At 50.9% G+C, this 23,789-nt stretch overlaps 1 protein-coding gene and 1 long non-coding RNA gene across 7 annotated transcripts in view; one reads left to right on the top strand and one right to left on the bottom strand.

Moving 5' to 3' along the window:
- Positions 1-664: 664 nt before the first annotated feature.
- On the bottom strand, positions 665-8,626 carry LOC129526793 (uncharacterized). The gene is made up of 4 exons (XR_008671539.2): positions 8,357-8,626; positions 7,948-8,207; positions 2,318-2,434; positions 665-778 (listed from the first exon to the last, which is right to left on the bottom strand). It is a non-coding gene; the product is annotated as an uncharacterized lncRNA (long non-coding RNA).
- The window catches only part of ACTN1 (actinin alpha 1), a 105,425-nt gene continuing 90,218 nt past the window's right edge, over positions 8,583-23,789 (top strand). For 4 of the 6 annotated variants that reach the window (XM_055362183.2, XM_004055344.5, XM_004055345.5 and 1 more), the window contains exon 1: positions 8,765-9,184. In XM_055362183.2, coding sequence (XP_055218158.1) covers positions 9,080-9,184 — 105 coding nt within the window. In that variant the 5' untranslated portion in view covers positions 8,765-9,079. Of the gene's footprint in view, positions 9,185-10,546; positions 10,571-23,789 lie in introns of those variants that run through there. The other 2 variants (XM_004055343.5, XM_063697924.1) reach the window with 2 other exon arrangements.

The following is a 23,789-nucleotide window of genomic DNA, read 5'->3' as shown; positions in this document are numbered from 1 at the left end:
TGCAGTGAGCCGTAATAGCACCACTGCACTCCAGCTTGGGTGACAGACCCTCAAAGACAAGACAGAGACCCTGCCTCAAAGGAAAAAAAAAAGTTTCATTGTGTGTCCTTCATTCTGACTGGGTCCCATGCCCTAAGCCAATCGTGTGCTCTGATTGGCTAGGCCTGTCATTTGCCCAGCCCTGTTGACTAGGGGTGGGGTCAACTCTCCCTGAAGCCCAGGGATTGGAGCAGGGGAAGTGCCCTCCCAGAGGAATATCAAGGTATGGTTGCCAGGAGGGGGAAATGGTTGCTGGGCAGCAAAACAGCAGTTATCTATTAGACCCACATTTGCATTGTACTTTTCAGTGTGTGTCTCATGTGCATTATTTCTTGCTAGCTACTGTGACCTCTTGGCTGTTCCTGGAATGCTCATGTTTTCTCACCCCTTTAGGTCTTCAGTGTTACCTACTCAACAAACCTTCCCTGAACACCCCATTTAAAATATGTAACCTCCCTCTACCTCTCCCCAAATTCTCAATTCCCCTTCTCTGCTTTATATATACATTCTTTCCTTAGAGCTTAACGCTATCATATTATTTTACTTCTTTATTTTCTTACCAGGCTCTCCCAGTTGAAATGTAAGTTCCATGAGGTAGGGACTTGTGTCCATTCTGGTCACTGCTACATCATCTGTGGCAAAACAGTGTCTGGTACATAGTAGATACTCAATAAAAAATAGTTAATGAATGAATGTGCACAGCCATCCTGTGAGGTAGGTGGGATGGAGGTGATTCTGTCTGTGTTACAGATAAGGACATTGAAATTTGAGCAAAGGATCCTGTTGGTACAAAGATCAAAAAAAATTTTTTTTAACTTTAATTGTTCAGTGCTAATGAGAAAACAGCAGAGGGAACTTGATTCATTACAGTGTGTTCCAATCAAGTGAAGGTTAAATGATGCCCTGATGCAGTAGTTCAAATAGAGAAAGTGGTAGGAGAATTGAGTCATTGCCTGGCACGTGGTGATACAGGCATCCCCAACGCAGAAAGAACCACCTGCTTGATCACAGTCAGAATTAAATCATGCTGGGAGTAGCAATTTTGTTTCAGCAAATAGCAACAGTTACATTTAAATTAGTGTGGCTAATTTGAATCTTACTGGTTTTATAGTTTCTTTTAAATAGAATTTGTAAGCTTGTTTTCATTTTATAGTTGATTGTAAACCCCAAACCTTAAGAAGTGTTGTGCCTAGTTTTATGTTCATACACATTTAAGGAACATTAAAATAAAAATTAAGTAACTTTGTGAGGATTTGTATCCTTTCAAAAGGAACTTGCTTAGTATTCAAGATAGAGAAACATTGTTTCAGAAGATTCAAATCATCCTCTCGCTGGAGATAAAAAGGAGGAGTTGCAGAAAGACACTCTTAGAACAGTGCTCAGAACTTTATTACCAGGAGCTTAAAGACTGTCTGGTGAATCCAGCCCTGTCATTTTGCAGATAAGTAAACTGAAGCCCAGCGAGCTCAGGTCTCCTTGCCTTGTCCTGCTTCTCACATAAGGATATCTGCCCCTGAAAGCTATCCCATCATTTCCATGGAAATGATCTGGACAGAGTGGCTTTTCAGCTAGTGGCTGCTGTAATTGTTAAGGCCAATGCTGTGTTGTGGGGGAGGTGGATGGTTAGGCATCAAATTGGGGGTTACTGATTCTTCCAATCTGTGAACATAATAAATCATCTTTCCGTTTATTTAGGTCTTCACATTCTCAGCTGTAATTTGGGTGTGTTGCTCTGATTTTTTACTGGGAACAAGAGACAGCTGGGGAAGAGCTCCCAGCCCTCCTTGGAGGGCCCAGGCTGGGCAGCTCTCAAGCCTGACTAGCTCTGCTCCCAGAGCTGACCTCAAGGTAGCCATCTAAGGTAGAGATTTCTGATGGTCCAGGTTGGTTTACCCTGGGTGTCTGGGGGAGATAAATATGCCGATCACTAGGGAAAAGAGTGTACCTGGCCTGGCGCGGTGGTGCGTGCTTGTAATCCCAGCACTTTGGGAGGCCGAGGAGGGTGTATCACCTGAAGTCAGGAGTTCGAGACCAGCCTGACCAATATGGTGAAACCCCATCTCTACTTAAAAAAAAAAAAAAAAGAAATTAGCTGGTGTGGTGGCACATGCCTGTAATCCCAGCTATTTGGGAGGCTGAGACAGGAGAATTGCTTGAGGCAGAGGTTGCAGTGAGCTGAGATCATGCCATTGCACTCCAGCATGGGCAACAAGAGTGAAACTCTATCCAAAAAAAAAAAAAAAAAAGAGTGAACCAGACAGGCCAGATATTCTCTCACCTGAGACCCTAGAACTGGGCAGAGCATGGGAAGCACAGGAACTTTTCTACCAGCCTCTTATTAGAGATCCCGCACGAGGGAAACTGCTGAGTGTCTCCTGCCCTGCCTCACTGGTCTCTGGTGGGAGGGAGAGGAATTGGCCCCAGGGCAAACTGTTCCAGTGAAGCAGAAGCTGGTGTGGAGGAATTCATCCTGGTGGGTGATGGCTGAGTGCTGCTGGCTGGGGCATCGGAGTAGGGACAGCCAACTCAATTTCACCACCATGGGCTTCATGAGCTTCTCAGGAGGCCCAAGAATTTGGGAAATGCTTGTGTGGACTATGGCAAAGGACTGGCCTCCCCAAGCCTCCCACGGATTGATGGAAAAACAGGCAGTGAGATGGAATTTGGCTAATGCCATTTTTCATTTCATGAATATTGAACTGGAACACCTATTGTGTCCTAGGCCCTGTGTTACACTGAGTGGGGGAAAGAACAGGGTTGAAGCTTCATAAAGGCAGTGTGAGAGAAAAAATGGACAAAGGACTAAAATAAAGCAAAGTATACTCTCTTAGTTACAAATGGTATGCTATGGGTGTTTGGGGAAGAGGAGTCTATTAACTATATTGCTACTGGGACTGGGGACAAAACTGAGGTTTCTGATTTCCCAAGCCCAAAACCCAAAAAACTATAGTGATTTATTTCCTACCTCCTTCTAGCATTCTACAAACACTCTAATGACTACCATGCCCTGGGCTCTTAGGAAGAGCTCATAGGAGCCTATCACCATTAGGCTGTAAGGTTAGAGAAGAACTCAGGATACAAGGAAGGCAATGGCCAGATATCTAGGTGGGAGGTCCATAGTGCTTTTAGTTTCCAGAATCTTGCAGATCCTATGTGTCTATGTCTCCCCACAGGGCCTCACATGGTCAGTCACCCATAGCAGGGTGGAAAAGAAATTCATGAGCATTGAGGTGGCCTGCTGCATGCCAGGCATGGGGCTGGCACTCTCCCTTCTTTATGTCACCTCATGTGTCAATCCAGTTCTTTTTTTTCTTTTTTTTTTTTTTTTGAGATGGAGTTTCACTCTTGTTGCCCAGGCTGGAGTGCAATGGTGTGATCTCAGCTCACCACAACCCCCACCTCCTGGGTTCAAGTGATTTTCCTGCTTCAGCCTCCCGAGTAGCTGGGATTACAGGCATGTGCCACCACGCTTGGCTAATTTTTTGTATTTAGTAAAGGTTGTCTTATACTGAGACTAAAGTCCCCAGTATCATTTCACAGGGTGGTGGCCATGAGTGAGAAGATGGGTCAGTCTGTTACCTTGGTCCATCTCAGGACCTCCCTTATTGAGAAGATAAGTTCATCAGTTATTGTTTCAACTTACTTCCTTACCATCTTCCCACACACTGTGGGCATCCTCACGCATCATAACTCCCCCTTTTCTTTCCTCAGGCTCAGATGAGGGTCTTTCTTTTCTTTCTTTTTTCTTTTCTTTTCTTTTTTTTTGAGACCGAGTCTCGCTCTGTCACCCAGGCTGGGGTGCAGTGGTACGATCTCAGCTCACTGCAACCTCTGCCTCCTGGGCTCAAGTGATCTGCCACCTCAACCTCCCAAATAGCTGAGACAACAGGTGTAAACCACCATATCTGGCTAATTTTTGTATTTTTAGTAGAGATGGGGTTTCACCATGTTGGCCAGGCTGGTTTTGAACTCCTGGGCTCAAGTGATCCGCTTGCCTTGGCCGTCCAAAGTGCTGGGATTACAGGCGTGAGCCACATCACCCAGCCAGATGAGGGTCTTTCTTCTTGTTCAGTGGCCCATCCCTTAGCCTGTGTCCTTGAACCCATATGGTCCTATCTCCTCAAGAACTTTGTGCTATCCCTCAACTTTCCTTTTTTTTTTTCTAGACAGTGTCTGGCTCTGTCACCCAGGCTGGAGTGCAGTGGCCCAATCATGGCTCATTGCAGCCTCGACTTCCCAGGCTCTAGCAATCTTCCCACCTCAGCCTTCCAAGTAGCTGGGACCACAGGTGCACTCCACCACGCCCGGCTAATTTTTAGTATTTTTGGTGGAGATAGGTTTTTACCATGTCACCCAGGCTGGTTTCGAACTCCTGAGTTCAAGCGATCCACCTGCCTTGGCCGTCCAAAGTTCTGGGATTACAGGTGTGAGCCACTCCACCTGGCTCCCTTAACTTCCTTTTGCTTACATTTTCAACTTTTTCCTCTTAACTGAATTCTTCTTTTCAAACAGCTCACATTTTCCAGTTTTAAAAGAAATCTTCGTTTGATCTCAGTACTTGCGTCTAGCTATTGCCCCTTTAGCTACTTCTTTTTCCCCTCTATATTCAGTCTCCATTTATTCACTCCTAATATCTCTTTAAACTTACAGCTTTCGCCACTCTGCCAAAATTCCATTGGCCAAGGTCACCAGTGAATTTTCAACTGTCATATCCAAGAACACTGTTTAGGCCTTATTTTCCAGACTTTTTGAATATATCTGATATTGCCAATTCCTCTTACTTTGAAACCTTACTCCTTTGACCTCCTCAACGTCATATACTCCAGGCCCTCCTCGTTCCTGGATGACCATTTTCTTTGTCTCCTTCAGGGGTTCTTGTTCTTTGCTGTCCCTTTCTAAGTGTTGTTCTCCAGGGTTCTGCCCTCTTCTCATGTCCACCTGGGCATTCTTCATGGGTGGTCTCCTGGTGTTAATATCGTCCACATGCAGATGACTCTCAACTCTGTTTTGCCTGAGGTCAGGGCTATGCAGTCAAACTGCTTGCTGGACTATGGAATCTGGACATTCTAAGAGCACTCCAAATTCAATGTGTTCAAACTCAATCCATGATTCTGTTCCTAAATATTTTCCTTTTCTGTTCTATCTTAATTGGTCATAGTGCCACCATTCCCTAGATCATCTAAACTATAAACTCATGATTAAAGCAGGATTGCTCAACCTCAGCACTCTTGATATTTTGGGCTGGTTAATTCTTTCTTTGTTTCATATTTGGCTGGTTAATTCTTTCTTTCTTTCTTTCTTTCTTTTTTTTTTTCTGGACAGAGTGTTGCTCTGTCACCCAGGCTGGAATGCAATGGTGCAATCATGGCTCACTGCAGCCCTGACCTCCTGGGCTCAAGCAATCCTCCTGCCTCAGCCCCCCAAGTAGCTGAGAATACAGATTCACACCACCATGGCCAGCTAATTTTTGTATTTTTGGTAAGGACGGGTTTTTGCCACATTGCCCAGACTGGTCTCGAACCCCTGACCTCAAGCGATCCACCTGCCTCAGCTTCCCAAAGTGTTGGGATTACAGGCATGAGCCATCATGCCTGGCTGGATAATTCTTTGTTGTGGGGATGCTGTCCTATCCATTGTAGAATGTTTAGCAGCATTCCCAACCTGCATCCACTGGATGCCAGTAGGAACCCACCAGCTGTGATAACCCAAAATGACTCCAGACATCAACAAATATCCCTTGTGAGGGGGAGCTGTTAAAATATCCTAGAGTTGAGAACCACTGGGGTTAAAGGCACAGGTCTGGGAGTCACATGTACTGGTGCCATTTTGGACTAGTTACTACCTCTCTGAGCCTCAGTTTGTTTTCCCTGTAAGACAGAGAAACACCTCATAGGAGGAACTTAATATAGGTAAAGTGCATGGGATCTCTCAACAAAAACACTTATCTTTTCTCCAGACTCCTAGGTCTTTCAGTTTTATCCCCTAAGTATTTCTGGTCTATCCACACTTTTCCATTTCAACCTGGATTAGTGCAACAGCTTTGCAACTGGTGTCAAAGCTTCCAGCCAGCCTTGCTCCCCTTAGATCCACACTCCACCTGGCACATGAGGCCTTCATGGTCTGGCTGCTTTGCACCTCTCTAGCCCCGTCTCTTGCCCCTCCCAGCCTTGGATTTCTAGTCCAGCCCCGTTGAGATGCTAGACATTCCTTTGTATACCATGCAGTTTCCTGTCCTTGTGCATTAGCTTGTGCTGGTCCTTCCTTCTGGAGTAACTTCCCACACTCTTTATCTGGCTGACTCTCATTCTTTAACGTTCACTTAACTTTCACCTCCTCCAAAAAGTTAAGCCTGGAGCCTCCTTTCTCACGGGGTTCAGTGCCCCTCATCTGTTCCAACAGTACCCTTGTTAGATCTCTCTCCTTGCGTCTAACTGATAACATCATATTTTTGTTTCTGTGTCTGTCTGCTGGGCTGTGTGCGACAGGGACTATGGCTTTTTCGTCTCTGTATACATCTAGTACATTCCCTGATATGCAGATGGTGCTCAGCAAATATTTATTGAGTGAATGAACGGATACAGCACTACCACTACCCTCTGTGTTAGGTTTAGAGCCACAGTTTAGAAGCGGTGATAAAATAGTCCATAAATCAGCTGTCTCTGTGGCTCAGAAGCAGTGCTTCCTCAGCCAGGGGCTTTTGGAAGGCACAGTGCTGGAGGGTAACACTCATATGAATATGTGTGATTGACGAATGATGCAGCCAGAGACACCACCCGATATCTGCTCACAGCAGCAGCAGTGGCTCTTCTGAGAACCAGGGGGCACTTTCTTCACCTTTTCCATGGATGGCTTTCAGGTATCCACCATCGCCTGGAGAGAAGGTAGAGGACAAAATCCAGCCCATAATTCAGGGCCCTTCCTGTCAGTGAACTTCTTCTTCTAACTCCTTCACTCACTTCTGAATTGACATATTTGCATTTTAAATTTTAATTTTAATTTTAATTTTTGCAGTTGATGCAGCCATTCATCCTACAAATACAGTCCTCCCTTAGTATTGGCAGGGTATTGGTTTCAGCATCCCCATGGATACCAAAATCTGAGGATGCTCAAGTCCCTCACAGTCAGCCTGGGTATCTGCGGGTTCTGAAGCCCGTGGATATAAAGGGCCAAATGCATATATGTATGTATATATTTTGAGACAGTCTTGTTTTGTCACCCAGGCTGGAGTGCAATGGTGAAAATGCACCTCACTGCAACCTCGACCTCCCAGGCTCAAGCGAGTCTCCCGCCTCAGCTTCCCAAGTAGCTGGGACTACAGGCGTGTACCACCATGCCCGGCTAATTTTTGTATTTTTAGTAAGGACGGGGTTTTGCCACGTTGGCCAGGCTGGTCTCCAACTCCTGGGCTCAAGCGATCCGCCCGCCTCAGCCTCTCAAAGTGCTGGGATTACAGGTGTGAGCCACCGCCACCGTGGCCAGCCTCAAATCCATAAATTAAGCTCTACTATGTGCTGGGTGCTGGGGTGGAAGACTGGCACATCTGTTGTTCACAATACAGTGCATAACCTAGGAGAGGTTTATTTGCTACTGTTCTTCGGAACCGGGATCCCATAGAGGAGCCTGCCAGAACGCGAGGCCTGCTCCTTCCCGGGCATTAGCGCGTTTAGACTCTCCTCTTACTAAGCCCAGGGAAAGGAGTCCTGGCAGGTGGCAAGCAGAAGTTAGAGCTATTTAGTCACTCCCGCCCTCCATCCTCCTCCAATGACAATAAGGTTTTGTTTGTCAGGCATAAGGTTACAGGATTGGCCTGTGAAGTCCAGAAGCTCTTTCCGCGCTCGGCTCTTTGAGCCTCGGTTTCCCCATCTGTCAGGCGTGTGTATGTGGGAGGGGGGTACGGAGTAGATTTACCTAGATCACTCGGGGCTGTCCCTTCCAGTTTTGAGGGTGATGTCGGGGTGTCTGTGAGGAGGAGGGAGGACCCTGCCACGCGAAGGTAGTTTTGGCCGCAGCAGCCAGCCAAGTGTGCCCGCGGAGACCGGCAGGGAATTCCGGGAGGCCCCGCTGTGGAGCGGTCCCCAGAGCCCGAGGGCGAGCTGGAAGAGTTCCTGCGGCGAGGCGGGAACGCTCGGTAGCCTCTGAGAGCAGTTCGCTGGCGAGAAACCGGGTTCCTGCAGGGCAGGGATCAGCCGGGTCGCGCCTTGTAGGGTGGGGTGGGGTGGGGTGGGGCGGGGCCGGGGGGGCGCGGCGGTGGAGTCGTGAAATTCCCAAGAAATTCCTTTCCATTGCCCCACTCCGCCCCCTTTCCTAGGGTGCCGACCTGCCCAGACCCAGGGTCCCTGGGAAAGAGAAAACGAATGTTCTTCGGGTTTCCTCGCGTCCTTTCTCCAGCCCCCTCCCACCCCGGGGTTTGGAGCGCGCGTGGGAGCGCAATAACGGTGGCGGGGAACGGGTCCAATCCCGGCGGCTCCTGGCGCTCCCAAGCGCGCTGCCACTCAGTCCCCGAGCTCGGGGAGGCGTCTCCCGGCTTCGGTCCCGTTCAGCTTAAGCTGGCGTCACATGAGCGGCGGGGGAACGGGCACCGCGGGAGTAGGCGGGGGTGTGCGCGCCGGGAGGGGGCCGCCCAGTCCACCTATATGCGCCGCAGCCCGGCTGACGGATACCAGGAATTCCCAATGAGAGGCGATGGGGGGAAGTTTGGGCAACTCGGCCTGGCCAATGGAGAGCCTCGGGAGGGCTCTGCCCCTTCCCCCCGCCCCCGCCCGCCTCGGCTCCCGCAGCGCTAGTGTGTCCGCCTAGCTCAGTGTGCGTGGAGATTAGGTCCAAGCGCCCGCCCAGAGGCAGGCAGTCCGCGAGCCCAGCCGCCGCTGTCGCCGCCAGTAGCAGCCTTCGCCAGCAGCGCCGCGGCGGAACCGGGCGCAGGGGAGCGAGCCCGGCCCCGCCAGCCCAGCCCAGCCCTACTCCCTCCCCACGCCAGGGCAGCAGCCGTTGCTCAGAGAGAAGGTGGAGGAAGAAATCCAGACCCTAGCACGCGCGCACCATCATGGACCATTATGATTCTCAGCAAACCAACGATTACATGCAGCCAGAAGAGGACTGGGACCGGGACCTGCTCCTGGACCCGGCCTGGGAGAAGCAGCAGAGAAAGGTTAGCAGCCGCCCCCGCCCGCCGCAGCCCCCAGCCCCCAGCCCCCAGCCACGACCCGCTCTGCCCGCCGGGCTCTCGGCTCCGGGCTCTGAACCGGTTCCGGGCGCGCACGGGAGGGGGCGGGGGCGGTGCGGCCGTTGCGAGGTGGGGTGTTGGGTTACAGGCGCCTGGCGGAAGCGGGAGCGCCCCTGCCCCGGAGCCCGGGAACGCCGGGCCGGAGCGCGGGGAGGTGGCGCCGCTGGCGGGCAGGTCTCCTTGGGGGTCCGTGGTCCAGGCCACCCTGCGGCTGTTGCAACCATCCCCGCGTGGGCTGTGCTCGGGGGCGGTGGTCTTCAGGCTGGGGCTGAGACCCCGGCTCGGGGCTGCTTGCTCCGGATCGATTTTCCCTTTTCTTCCGCCCCCGGCCACCTCTCCATATGGCGTGCGGTGGCAGCGCCGCTTCCTGGGCCGCCCTGGGTTCAACCTGAGCGGCGGGCCTCCCGGGACCCTGCTGCCCCTTAGGCGGAGGGGAGAGCGCCGGAGAGATCGGCGGCCGCCTCCGGATCTGCCTAGAGAAGGACCAGCTGGAGTGCGGCTGGGGACGAGAAAACTGGGGGGCGTACGCGGGCTCCCCCGCGGGCCCTGTGGGGGCGGGGTCAGGACAGCAGACCGTTTTATTGCTTAACTCAGTGGGTTGGAAGCTGTAAGCCCCACATGGGCTTGCGTCTACGTCCTGCCCCTCCGACCCCCGGGAAAGGTGGGCAGCTCGGTTCGAGTTGAGGGGCTCCAGAACGAGGGTCAGTCTTAGGGGATATTTGGGGCCAGTCACTGGGGATCCCTACTTAGCCACGGAGCTGCATCCCAGGCAGGCGCGGTGTGCCGGGTGCGCTCCCCGCCACGGGAGCTGGGCTCGGAGCTGGCGATGGGACCCGGGCACAGTGGCCAGTGGCAGGAAGAGGTCAGAAACCACTCGTGGTGGTGGGGGGAGGACGCCTCAACCCTACCGCTGCTTCCTGCCAGCGCGGTGAGCCTGTGCCCCCAGGCGGCCACGTACCCTGAATACCCCTTTCCCTCCCCCTCCTCCCGGCTGCCCGCTTCCATCCGGTCCCTCCCCGTTTCATACCCTCCCCACCCCCCGGCTGATCTGGGAATGGGGTTTTGGGTGGGGGGGGGGGGGACAGGATGGCGCGTCCCTTTGGATAGTGCGGTTAGGGCTGGGCTTGAGGGAGAACGCTCATGTCCAAAAATGGTAACATTCATTCCCTTTTTTAAACTTAAAAGGGGGGTAGTTTATAGAGCCGACTGAAGTTTTTTTTTTTTTCAGCCAAAGGCATCCTGTATTAGCTCACTCAGGAATCCTAGGCCCTGAAACGGAGCCCTTTTACTCACTTCATCAGACAGGCAGAGGTAATCTAAAACACACACAATGGGCTTCCTCAAAGCAGGACGACCTGGGCCGCGGTGCCCAAGGCCTATGTAGGGCTGGGCCCTATACAGCGACATCGGTCATCTACATCGGACATGGGAAGGTCCCCTGACTTCGAACTGACTTCTTTGTAATGTGCCAGTTGCTTAAACTCCCCCTCTTCCTGTCATCTTCCTAGTAAGAGCTGAGGACTGGGGGCTGCAGACAGTCCCCCACTCACTTGGCTTATTTCCTGGGACCATGGGTGCTGTGGGTGGAACTGAAAAGTGAGTAATTTGGAGATCCCTATGGGGCACCAGGCAGAAGACTCTTTAATAATTTCAGGGTGAAGCCTTCTTGAGAATGGATTTTAAATTAGAAGTGAGATTAGGGTGGTGGATTGGGGTCTTCCCTGGGGGTTAGAATCGAAGGAGAAATCCCTGCTTAGGGAGCACCTGCTTTGTGCCTGGGAGGGGCAGGAGTAACAGAGCTGCCTAGGAACTAGGCCCCTGAAAGGACTGTGAGACCAAGTTCCTTGGGGACAGACACTGAGCACCGGCCTGAACATAGTATTTAATATTTCTGAATGAATGAATATATTAAACGCAGTGGGGAGAAGAATATAGATTCCCAGGGCTCTGACCTGGGTGGCAGTGGGTGTGCCCCAGGCCTTTGGGCAGCCAGATAGGAAGAGGTGGTCTGGGAAACTGGGTTATCCTGGACGCAAACTCAACAGTGCCAAGAATTGGCATTTGCTGATATGTGCCAGGCACGAACAAGGACGAGGAAACCAGGGCCAGAGAGGGGAAGTAACCAGCTCCAAGTCCAGACTGTGTTTGGTGGGTCTGGGATGCAGCCATGTTTGGGACTGGCAGCTTCCCCTCACTTGTCCCTCCTTGGCAAGGGAGGCAGGAAAGCTGGGCCTGGCAGCCAGAGCCAGAGCATCTCGGAACCAGGAGAGCTGACACGTGCTTTGGGCGGGGTTGATGGAGGGGCCATGGCAGAAGGAGCTCTGGGCCTGACTCTGAAGATTCAGATCCACATTTTTTTGTTTGTTTGTTTCCTGTTAATTCTCTAGATTATCTTTCGTGGGCCTCAGTCTGCAGAATTTCTGGCCTGCCTAGTTCTCAGTAGGGTGATATTAAGGAGGTGGTATTACAGGTGAGGGATAAGACTTAAGGTAAACGTGTTGCTTTTGACACTCTTTCTACTGACTGGGAGGCGGGGTTTGTGTGGGACCAGAGTCCACAAGTGGACAGAGGCTGATGGTTCCAGAGGGAGGCAGGGGAGTGAGTGTGAGGAGGGGAAGAGGAAGACACAGTGTAGAGGGATACAAAGGTCACTCGGTAGAAGGCAGAAGACCCTCTTTTTAGCTTTGGTGTAGCCATAGCTATTTGTGAGACTTTGGGTGAGTCCATTTCATCCAGCTTTTATTAGATCATTCAGCAAATACTTTGTGAGCACTCTTTCTGAGCCAGACACAGTTCCAGGTATTAGGGATGGGGCACTGAGCAAGACAGACCAAGTTCCCGTTCTTGTGGCATTTCCATTAGGTTTCCTCCTCTGTAAATGGGACACATTTCTGCCCGTGGAGCCCTCAGGACTCTTCCGGGGAATCAGGTTAAATGACGCATTGAGAAATGCTTCCTTGGTGAAAGTATGGCCTGATGTGGAGGCAGGGAGAAGTCTGTGCAGGCAGGAGGCATGACTCAAGAAGCTGCACTGGCTTGGCCGAGGCTTGTCCCTCTTTCAAAGAATGCTTCGGTACGGAGTTCATGGGCTGGTCGCCATGCCTCCAGACACAAAATGCAGTTATCTTCCAGACAGAGCACGTGGATTAGAGGCATTTCCTCTACTTTTCCAGGTTTCATAATCTTCCTGATCTTTGAGGCTGGGCTCTGAAGTCACTTTTCCTAGGAGTTGCTGTTATTTTCAGGGTGACTGCAGCCCCCAGTTTTCTCCCTTATGTAATTTCGCTCACATTCTTAGGTGTATGTGTGTACCCAGTCAAGCTGGAGGTAGGTCAAGCTGGAAAGAGCATCAGCTTGGTGTAGGATCCTGGCTCTATTATTTTCAGGCTTGTGACCTTGGGCAAGTTCCTCTCTGAGTCTCCAATTCCCTACTTATAAAAAAGAGCTAATACCCACCTTGCTGGCTTGATGCGAGCAGATATGTAAAATGGCAGCTTCTGCTGTTAAATTTTATTTTCTCTCTTCCTTCTGAAGTCCTAGAGATTCTGGTTTAATGTGTGTTTCCACAGGTGCCAGCCTGTGGCCTTTTACGTGTAGGAACTTAATCAATACTTGTTGAGTGAATGGATGTTGAAACAGAGAGGCAGCGTTGGCAAGTGCATAGAGGTGGTTGTGAATAAGGCCCACATCCCGATTCTGCAGACAGGTGAGGCTAGGTCACAGGGAGAGGGGACACGTTGTTTGCACTTCCTTCTGGACAGCAAGGCCATTGCAGGAGCTATAGCCAAGGCCACCAGTCAAGGTGGAGGACTACAGAGAGGAGAATCTGCAGGCTGTGTCGGACTTGGACACACCTTTTCATCTTCTCGAGGAAGGCATGGGGCTGGGCACCTGGCTGGGGGCCATAAACCATCAGTCTGGCTCAAAGACTTGTCACACAAGACCTGGGGGCCTGGAGCCAGGGTGGGGCAGCTGGAGCCTGAGATGTGGCCTAGTCACAGATGTGCTACGTCGGGTCTCTAGGAAAGAGCCCAGCCCTTAACAGAGTGAGAATGTAGACAGTTCCTTCTCATGAAGGCAGTCAGTAGATGTTCATTAAACCCCTGTTAGGTATCAGATGCTCTGCTTGCTGTGTAGAGTGTGGAAATGATGGTTTAGGTAGAGAGGGAACCAGAAAGATGCAGAGTTGCAACAGGCTCTGCCAATAATGGCCATTGGCAGGAGCTGGTGGAATTGGAGGTGCATCTCAAAGGAAGGCGGTTCTGCTGGGAGCCTTACCTTTCCCTGGCATTTCAGCCACGTGTGTGTGTGTGTGTGTGATGTTGTAGGACAGAGGTGGGGAGAGGGGAGATGCCTGAAAGGGCAGAGCAGAGCAACAGTGACTATCCATGCTGGGGAGCACCCCCTCCCATTCTCCCTTATCATTCTTCTATTATAGTTTAAAATTTTTAAATTTATGTTTTATAGAGATGGGGGTTTTGCTATGTTGCCCAGGCTCTTGGCCTCAAGTGATCCTCCTGCCCCAGCCTCCCAAAGTGCTGGGATTACAGGCATGAGCCACTATGCCTAGCTTCATTGTTCTTTTCCATTTGTTTTGCCCTTCCCAGAGCTGACCTCTCACCTTTCTGCGAGAGGCGGCCAGGCCATCTGGACAGGTCACAGACCAGATTCTCAAGTCCACACCTCTCTACAGATATTGTTGGGATCATCCCAGCCAGTTAACCCCACCTGAGCTGCCTCCATGTGTAACCCACCTGTGGTTTTCCTGGACTTGGTATGGAGCCAAAGGGCACCTTCCCCATTGGCCCTGCTTTTATGCCCTCTTTAGAGTGCATAGAGAGATGTTGGTAGGCCCATGTCTCTGCAAGAGGGGCCTGTGGGTTGGGCTGAGTTACTCGCCATGGACACTGGTGGGGTCCTGGAACCCACCAGCTGAGATGGTTTGGGCAGTTCTAGTCTGCACCTCCCCAGAGAGCTCATGGCAGAGAGGCCAGGCGCAGAGGAAACCCGCTGAGCCTGCTTCCTTAGTTCTGGCAGATGGGTCAGCCCCCACAGGACTCAGGATTCAATTTAGCCCGGGGTTCTGGCTCCATCTCCCACAGTGCCGGTGCCAGTGGCCTCCTAAGTACTGTTTGGCCAAACCTGGCTCTGACTGAGGCACGGAGCCTTAGGAGTAGTAGGGACAGGAGACGCAGCAAACCAGGGCTCAGAGCCACCCTGGAACCCCTTCTTCCTCCCTCTTCATGCATGACCAAGGTTTCTGTATTTGTCCATTCTCACACTTCTAATAAAGACATACCCAAGACTGGGTAATTTATAAAGCAAAGAAGTTTAATTGACTCACAGTTCAGCATGGAGGCCTCAGGAAACTTAAAATCATGGCGGAAGGGGAAGCAAACATGTCCTTCTTCACATGGCTGCAGGATGGAGAAGTGCAGAGCGAAGGTGGGAAAAAGCCCCATATAAAACCATTGTATCTTGTGAGAACTCGCTCTCACGAGAACAGCATGTGGGTAACCACCCCCATGATTCAATTACCTCCCACCGGGTCCCTCCCACGACATGTGGGGATTATGGGAACTACAATTCAAGATGAGGTTTGGGTGGGGACACAGCCAAACCATATCAGTTTCCCACCTATCCCCAGGCTGGGCATCAAGTCCAAGCTCCCAGGAATCCTTCTCTTCTCAGCAGATGGGGGGAAATGCATGGAGAGGGTTGCCCAGGCTCCCCCTTCTCTGCCTCTCCTGCTTTCCCTCCTTTCATGTCATCCCAGGGGGCTTTCTGGCGGGCGAGTCTGGTTATCTGGGCATGGTGAGTCTGGTCTAGTGATGGGCAGGCCCCAAAGCTGTGTGTGGCAACGTTCATGACCCCAACTGGCCCCTTCCGCATGCACCATTCTGCCATAAAGTTAACAAGATTCCTTTTCTCATAATAATTATAGTGGCTCGCCCTTTTTGAGCACATGGTAATTATCAGCAATTGTCCTAAGGACTCTACATGCATGAGCACATCTAACCCTGTGAGATGGGTCCTCCTGTTATCCCATTTTGCAGATGAGAGAGCTGGCTCGGAGCAGCTGCGGAACTCCTCCAGGCCCACGCAGCCAGCAAAGGTGGAGCTGGGATCTGAAGCCAGGCAGTCGGGCTCCAGCATTTGCACTCCTTCTCAACTTTGCTCTGCCGCTTATACAACAAATGCTTGCGTGGGTAGAACATTTAACCCAAGACAAACATATACAAACAAAACCCCGGTGATGGAAATGTTCTGGAATTGGATAGTAGTGGTGGTTTCACAACCTCACAAATATACGTGAAACCACTAGATTGTACATTTTAAAATGGTGACTTTATGGCATGGAATTTTATCTCAATTTTTAAAAACCTAAGAAATTATTAACTAATATAAAGAAGAAAATGACAATTTTCTGTCATCCCACCTCCCAGAGGTAAGCAAGCATTCACAGGATTTCTGATGGCTTCTGCCATCCTTGTCCCTCTTCCCCTGTTTGTGTGTCCCCCTTCTCTGTCATGCCGACTTTTTAGAGCTGGGGTCCAGGTTTATGATGAGTGAGAGGAGTTTAGAAGAGGAAGATAAGGGCGGGAGCTTTTGTAGAAAGCGGAATGAAGAATGTGGCTCTTTCCTTGGAAACTGACCAGGAATAGATCATAGATATGCACAGGCAAACAGAAGACTGGGTGGGTTGGGGAGAGGGTGGCCTTCATTTTCTAAGTCTCAGTCCTTGGGGAAAATTTCTCCCTAACCTCTGTCTATAAACCCTCTTGGCCTGGGATTGCTTCTGTCCGTGTGCTCTCCCCAGGGTTGGCAGGGTGGGAGTCCAAGTGAGGCAGCTTTCCTTAGGGTTGTAGGCAGGGGAAGGGGAGGGCAGGGCCAGGGTGCCCCCCAAAGGAGGCAGCTGTACCACTCTTGGAGGTTGCCTAGCAATCGTGGGGAAAGGTGACCTAGCCCACTACAGAAGCGGGAGGAGAATAAAAGGCAGCCAAAGATGGAAATCGGGCGTACATTGCAGAGGAGGCTGTTCCCCTGGAAACTGCCTCCTTGGTCCTTGGCTACAGCAGGCTACTTCTGGGGTGGGGATCTGTTCTCCATTAAGAGGGAGTGGGGTCTTCCCTAGGCCTGTCACCCACAGGTCAGGGCTGGGGGACCTAGGGAAACCCTTCTTGCACATGGAGTGTATGTCAGACGCGTTTGTCAGTGGCTTCATTTAACGTTGACATCAGCCTTGTAAGATATGTGGGATGATGACACTTCATAGATGAAGATCCTGAGTTTAGAGATAGAGAACAACATGTTCACAGCCGCACAGCGAGAGAGGCCTGGAAATGAAGGTGCTGGCACCCTTGACTCTTAAAGGGAGCCGTTCATTTTGGTTCAAAGCATTTCACAAGCCCAAGGTACTCGGAGGTAAATGTAAACACTGTCCACCTCCTGGGAAGGGAACAGAAGAGGAGAGAGGGAAGGCTGGAAAGGTGTGTTACCCGTTTTATATCAACCATCCAACCAACCAACCAACCAGTATTTATTAACTATGTCTTGGTTTTCCAAGTAAGTACAAAGACTAATAGTTCACACTGATTAAATGCTGAATGGTTTGGAGTACCTCCACATGTCAAACAACTCTTTGGGGAAGGGACTGTTAGTTTTCTTGGTACAGACAGGGAAATGGAAGCCCGGAGAGGTTAAGAAACTTGACCAAGATTAGGCAGATTGACCTCAGAACTCGGCTTTTAACCAGAAGTACAGACACACTCTTTGCTATTAGGGAGTTTATGTTTGAATTGGGAGGCAAGGCTTATATGGAATTGAAATAAGAGAACAACTCATTGTGGCACATTTTTAACATTTGTGCTTCCATGTGTGGCTTTCTCTCCAGTAATCATGGTGAGCAAACTTGTGAGGTCTTATCCCCATTTTACATGCAGAGAAAGTAAGGCTCAGAAAGGTTAAGCGACTTTACCAGGCTTTCCGTAGCCTGGAAGTAGAGTTGGTTTTCAATCCAGGTCTTTGACAGGAGGGTCTGTGAGGTTTAAGGGGATGGACATAGGCCTCAGTGAAGGTACTTTTCTTGGTTTTAAAGGTAGTGAAGGATGCAAGTTGTATTTCTCTGTGTTTTTCAGTTGAAGCAGTAACTGTCAGGAATAGACTCAAATCCCCTGAACCTGGAGGCCTCCCCAGTCCCACGTTCCTGGTGGCCTCTTCTGGTGCTGACCCCAGCTTTTGGGAGCTAGCTTCCCCTGCTTTAAGATTCAGCTGCACCCTCCCCTTCTCTCTTGTTTTGGTTCCTTCAGTTTCACCTGTTCTGTCTGTCCTTCCCTTTGTTTAGAGAGTCTCTTCCTTTGTGGTCACCACGGGAACCAAACAGGCTTTGAACCAGGCAGCCGAGGCTCAGGTTTATTTTGATTTTAAAAGCCTGTGCACGTGAAACCTGTAACGTTTGAGGTTCTTGTTTAAGCCTTGAGACGATTTAGAAAGTTGATGAGGGAGTGGGGGACTTAGGTTGGCTTTTGGTGTTACAGGGCTGGGGAGTTTTTGTGCCAGGTCAGAGATCAGCACCAAGTGGGGGGCAGTGCCATTTCCTGACCCCCCAGCTTTGAACCTTCCAGGCCTAAATCAGAGGCCCCAAATGTTCAGCTCCAGGCAGAAGAGCAGTCGGCTGGGGGAAGGGAGCCTCCTCTCTGTTACCTTGTTTTTCCTGTTTCTTGGTGGTGGGTGATCGTGGGGCTGTTGAGAGCATGGTCACAAGGCCTGTGATTTGAGGCCAGGCCAGGGCTTGTAGAGGAGCATTTTTATGGGCCTGAAGATTTATTTTTTAAAAGCCATCTGCAAAGCTGATTATAATTGATGGGAGTGAGACAGCATCTGAGCTCTATTTTCAAATCATCTGTAGGTGAAATGACGGGAGGGGAGGCAACTTCAAGGTGGGTGGGCTCCTTCAGGCCGGTCCCCTAATGGAACTTGGCTTTCCAGGCTGGAAGAGGCACCAAGCCTTGCATGTGGGTGGGAGGGGTTCTTAAAATCAGACTCTATCTTTTCTCCTTATGTCTGATGTGGAGATGTCCAACGCATAACAGCCTGTAGTTTGGGGATAGAGAAGTGGAGCTTTTAATTCTTCTGAGTCAAGTCTCGACACCCCCAATATGGGGTCTTGGTCCAGGAAAAGGAGGGCAGCCTCCACCGAGGTCCTCTGTCTTAACACTTGTGTCTGTCGGGTCTGTGAGCAGGGGTGCCTGTCTGTCAGCGTTTGGCTGCATGTGTCTCTCTGGCTCCAAGAAGCCCCTCTGTTGTTTTTGGCCACCTCCTTGACCTTGGCAGAGGAGTGGCTCCCTTTTAAACTCTGCAGACATCCTCCAGATAATAGATAATGGCGCTTTCCAGTCGAATTCCCGATATTTTGTAAGGGCCTTTCTTTCCAGGAACCCAAAGTGCTTTTCCAGACTTGGCCCTGGGAGCTGGGAGATGCAGGAGGTGGCTTATGAATTGTGTTTTCCTGGAGGCAGGGAAATGGGGCCAGACCCCTGGTTTCCTGTGCTTCATCTCGGATACTGGTGGCTGGGGCTGCATGGAGGTGTTTTTGCATGCATGAAGCCCTGAGGCCTCTTATTAGAAATCTGCATATTTTCCCAACTTTAGCTCCAAATGAAGTTTTGCTTTGTAGCTTTCTTTTTCTCTTCTTCTTTTTCCTCTTTCTTTTCTTATATTTAGAGGTTCATTGTATATAGTTTCTTTAAGGAATGCCACATTGGGGTCTCAGTTATATAGTGGGCCCATGTGCCACCCCCTCATTGAGGCTGCTTGGCACGGGCAAGGAGGCCACAGTAGCACCCAAAGGTGCCTGGCTGGGGGGCCTGTACCTGATGCCTTTTCCCCAGAAGCCACTGGTTCGGAAGCAAGCTCAGCATAGGCCCACATTGCTGGCCCTGGGACTGTTCTGGGAATATGGAGCTGAGCATCCCTGCGTCCCCCTGCCCTGCCCCCAGCAGCAGCCAGCCCTGGTACTGTGCTTTGGGCCAGGCACATTTCTAAGTGCTTTATAGATATTAATGTAATCCTCACAATACCCATATAGATGGCTTAGTGGGAGGTAAAGGCCATTTGAGGGTATTTGGAAAGACCTGAAAGGTTCAGGTGGTTACAGCAAGTATTTCTAGATTTTCTGACCTTGAAGCTAGTTCACAAAGACCATGTTGGCTTCAGATTTTTATTTTCAGGAAAGAGTACCTTGTAGAGTTGCGACCCCAGCATTCTCCCTGATCCCGTAACCTTCCCTCACCGGAGTTAACCGCTGTTCCAAGTTTGGTGTTTTTGTTCCTATACATTTCTTGCCTATATAGCTGTCTGTATCTTTGTGCCTGTGTTAAAACTTTGTGTAGATGGGGTCATACCCAATGCATCACTCTGTTCATTGCTCCTTTTGCTCCCACGTCTCCTTTGCCCTGGAGCTGTAAAGGTAGACCTGCGGGAGCTCTGCCATCACTGTTTTGTGGCTGAGACTGCTGAGTTCCAAAGCACTTGCCCAGGTCACACAGCTCCTTGTAGGTGGCAGGTGGGACTGAACCCGGCTTCCTGCCTCTGCGGTGGCGTTCGTATGTTACACCTGCCGCCCTGCACCCCGCCAGAGTTCAAAGACTTGCTGATGTTTGATGAGGGAGGGCAGGAGACGTCAGTCTCAGTATCTTACTCTCTTTCCACCCACACATGTGTGTGGCATCTGGTGTCCGTACCTATGGGTCCCTGGTCCCTTGCCTGCTGCCCTCTTTTCCTGGGCTTGAGATTCAGGTTCCTAGGGACCTATGCCACGTTGCCATTTTTTTCGCCTCCCAGGGTAGTAGTTGTGCTTTTATTACTTCTTGATGAAGCAAATATGTCATGACGAAAAGGTGCGTGAATTTGGGAATGCTTCTAAATGAGTTTATATTTTATGGCTCAGCAGCCTCTTGTGCCATTTGGAAGCTGGTTGTGCTCTGCAAGACAAGAGACTGCTCTGGATATGAGGCTTGGGCTGCATGTAGAGTTTTGGAAGAGGCCAGATGTGGGGAGCCACGATGAGCCCCACTCCGCCAGGACCATTCCTAGGCTTCAAGGACAACAAGTGGGGTCCCAGTTGAGTGGCCCTTGTCCCTGTCTGATTTCCCTGCTCTTGCCTTCTTATCTTCTGGCTCTCAGCCACTCGGCCATTGCCTTGCCCAGTTAGTACCTGGGCTAGGAGAGTCAGAAAGGACAGATGTGTGGCAGCCTGCCTGCCTTCATTACACTTTCTTGGGGCACTGTTGTGAAACTCCTCTCTAAAGACATTTAGAGGATTCTCAGGGGATGTCACTGATCTGTAACTGATCTGAGGCTCCTTGGATGATCAGAGGTGGATTTGTGGAGTCTCCTGGGGTCCCCGTAGTAACGGACTCTCAGGAGCTCCCTGATGAGCTCATCCCAGCACCCCAAAGAGCAGGTAAGCACGAATCAAGCTTGCACATACTAGATATTCACCGAGTATCCATTGTTGATGAACAGTGGTGGTGAGGGCCTTTGGACAGGAGTGTGGCAGCTGTAGTCCTGCAGGAGACAACTGACAGATGCTGAGGGCCTGGGCGGTGGTGGTCTGAGTCACCAAGGACCACCCCAGAGATGAGGTTGATTCCTGGGACCAGGGCAGAGGCCCAGTTGGCTCCTCAGGACTAAGAGGTGTGTCCTGGAATCAGAAGGAGGACAGGGGCCAGGGAAGCTGGCCTTGTCATTGGGATGGGGTCATAGCCTAGGATGACCTCAGCCCCTGCCATGCTGCTCAGCGCCCCTCTCTGAGCTGGTGCGTCCAATGGTAGGCTGGTTGGAACTGGCACAGACCTCCCAGCTCCCTACCAGGCAGCCTAGCTGCGTTTTTTCTTTGGCTAGCTGCCCATCAGATTCCAAGGTGCTGGCCATACTGACATGTCCCTCTTCATCCTGCCCCTTCCTCTCTGGAGGGTGAGGTTATTGCATTTGGCTGAGCCCTGCTTCAGAAAATCACAGGGAATTTCTGGTCCTTTTGTGTGGATTTGTGGACCTTAAAGGAAGTAAAACCTGGGTCTTGGTTTTCCTTCTCCTTCTAGTCCCTCTGCTGAGGGTTCTCTCTGGAGTGTTGGACATCAGCAGCCCGCTGTCTTTAGCCACAGTATCCCAAGGGGTGTGGATCTAGATAACTGTGGGGCCTCAGCAAAGCTTTCACCTGCCTCCTGCTCCCTTTCTGTTGGGACTTTGGGAGTGGCATTTGGGAGTGGGGATAGGTGTGAAAAGACTGTCTTCTTTGATTTATTAGGCCAGAGAGTTGTTTGGCAGAAACGTATCTTGTCCCCCAGGAATAGGAAGAATGGTTGTGTGTTAGGTACCGGGGCCTCAGGAGACCCGAGGTCTTGTCCTAGTGCTGCCTGTGGCCACTTTGTGATGCTGGATAAGTCACACCCGAAACCACCTATAAACTTGAGAAATTGGATGGTAGGATGGTGGCGGGGCTCTGTTCTAAAGGCTGTACTTGGATTATCACATGCAGATGATCTCTGGGGTCTGGGGTGATGCCAACATTCTGTGTTTCTGCCCTCTTGGACACTCAGCAGAGTCAAGCACTTCTTTTTTTAAAAACAAAATTAGTTATGTTTTTATTTTTTGAGACAGGGTCTCGCTCTGTCACCCGGGCTGGAGTGCAGTGGCATGATCTCAGCTTAATGCAGCTTCTACCTCCTGGGCTCAATTGAGTCTCCCACCTCAGTCTCCCAAGTAGCTGGGCCCACAGGAGTGTGTCGTCATGCCCAGATAATTTTATTTTTTTGTAGGGACAGGGTCTTGCTGTGTTACCCAGGCTGGTCTCAAACTCCTGGGCTTAAACGATCTCCTGCCTCGGCCTCCCAAAGTGCTGGGATTACAGGCATGAACCACCATACTCATCCGAGTCAGACACTTCTAAAGGTGACCTTGCAGTTGACTCCTGGGCTTTGTAGCCTGGCCCTGAAGTTAACTATTCTGTGAACACAGCTTCTTTAGGAGCCCTCTGTGTCTTCAGCTTTAAGGAGTTTGTTCTCACCCTCTAGGGAGGATGCAAGTGGGGCCAGGTGAATGCGCTTCCTTTATAGACAGACCCAGAAGCCAGTGCTCTGTGTGTCCTGGGCTCTGCATTCACTCTGGCTCTGGAAATACCTGCTTAGGGTGTGGTCCTGAGTGGGAGGCCAGGTGCTTGGGGAGGGGAGAATCAGGGAGGCACTCTCCCTTGTTTGGTGTTCGTGAAGGGTAACTTAGCTCTGCCTTCTAGTCTGGGTGCTCCAGGTGTGTCTGGGGGTGGGGATGCTGGAGGTGGCTCAGGAGAATTGCAAGGTGGACTGATCATAATTGGTCCTTTGTGTAGACTTGGCTGACCCACAGGCCTGGTGTGAGGAGGCTGCTTGCCTGTGGGCTCAGTGGGTCTGAAACACTGGCTGGAGCCAGGGAGCAAGGCTTTCAGCCTGGAATCTGCCCAAGGGACTGGTGTCAATAGGTGGCCTTGTCTTTCACTTGTTTATTTCCAGAGCCCAGCTCTGGCCCTTCTCTCCTTTGCAGCAGTTTGAAGAAATCAATAGAATGCCCAAGCCAGAAGGGACCTGCACTGTCACCTACCTCTCTTCTCCCTCAGATAAAGGGATGAGGTCCATAGTGGTGATCTGATTTGTCCAAGGACAGTCTGCCATGAGTTCATTCCTTGTGGGGCTAGATTTGGTAAGGATTCTTTATTCTGGGTACACGTAAGCCATCTTCTGAAGTCATCCTTGCAGGTGGGCTCCAGAACACCTGCAGATAGATGCACATGGGGCGGGCCTCGTATTCTGAATGCAGATGAAGCTGCTGGGGTTCTGGCTAGTGTGTGGGTGGTCAATTTCAGATGAATTTCACACATGCAGGCAGCTGCGCCCTGCCAAGTTGGAGGTAGTGATCCACATGCGGGCCCTTACACTCTGATGTTCTGGGACTGGCTCTTGCATTTGCAGTTGAGGAGGGAATGGAGAAATGAGCCTGCAGAAGAGAGGCAGCCTGGTGGCGGTGGTGATCTTGGTGTTAACAGCCAGCACTTATTACCGCATGTCCAGCACTGTGCTAAGTCCATTACGTGCATTATACGAAGGAATCATCATAGCCGCCCTATGAGGAAAAGGTACTGTGACATTTTTAGTCCCACTTTACAGGAGGAACTGAGGCTTAGAGAGATTAAATATTTTCTCCCAACTCACAGCTTTTAGTGGGGCAGTTGGGCTTTGATTTCAGGGCTGCCTGGCCAGAGCCCACACTGCTAACCACTGTCCTAGTTGCTTCCTCTCTGCTAGCTCATTCCTTCTGGTAGCGAGCACCAGCTGTCAGCCCTGACTGGAGAAGGGAGGCCCCTCATGAGAGATGGAGCTGAGTCTCCACCCTCCCGGGCCCCATACACTTCTCTCCTGACCCGTACATTCCTGTGCACCAGGGAAGTGGCCCCTCTCTGGTCGTGGAGACTGAAGTCCCCGTGCTGTGTTGAGCAGTGGAG

The sequence above is a fragment of the Gorilla gorilla genome, chromosome 15 (genome assembly GCF_029281585.2).
Source record: "Gorilla gorilla gorilla isolate KB3781 chromosome 15, NHGRI_mGorGor1-v2.1_pri, whole genome shotgun sequence".
Lineage (NCBI taxonomy): Eukaryota > Metazoa > Chordata > Mammalia > Primates > Hominidae > Gorilla > Gorilla gorilla.
This window is presented reverse-complemented; position numbering and strand designations above follow the sequence as displayed.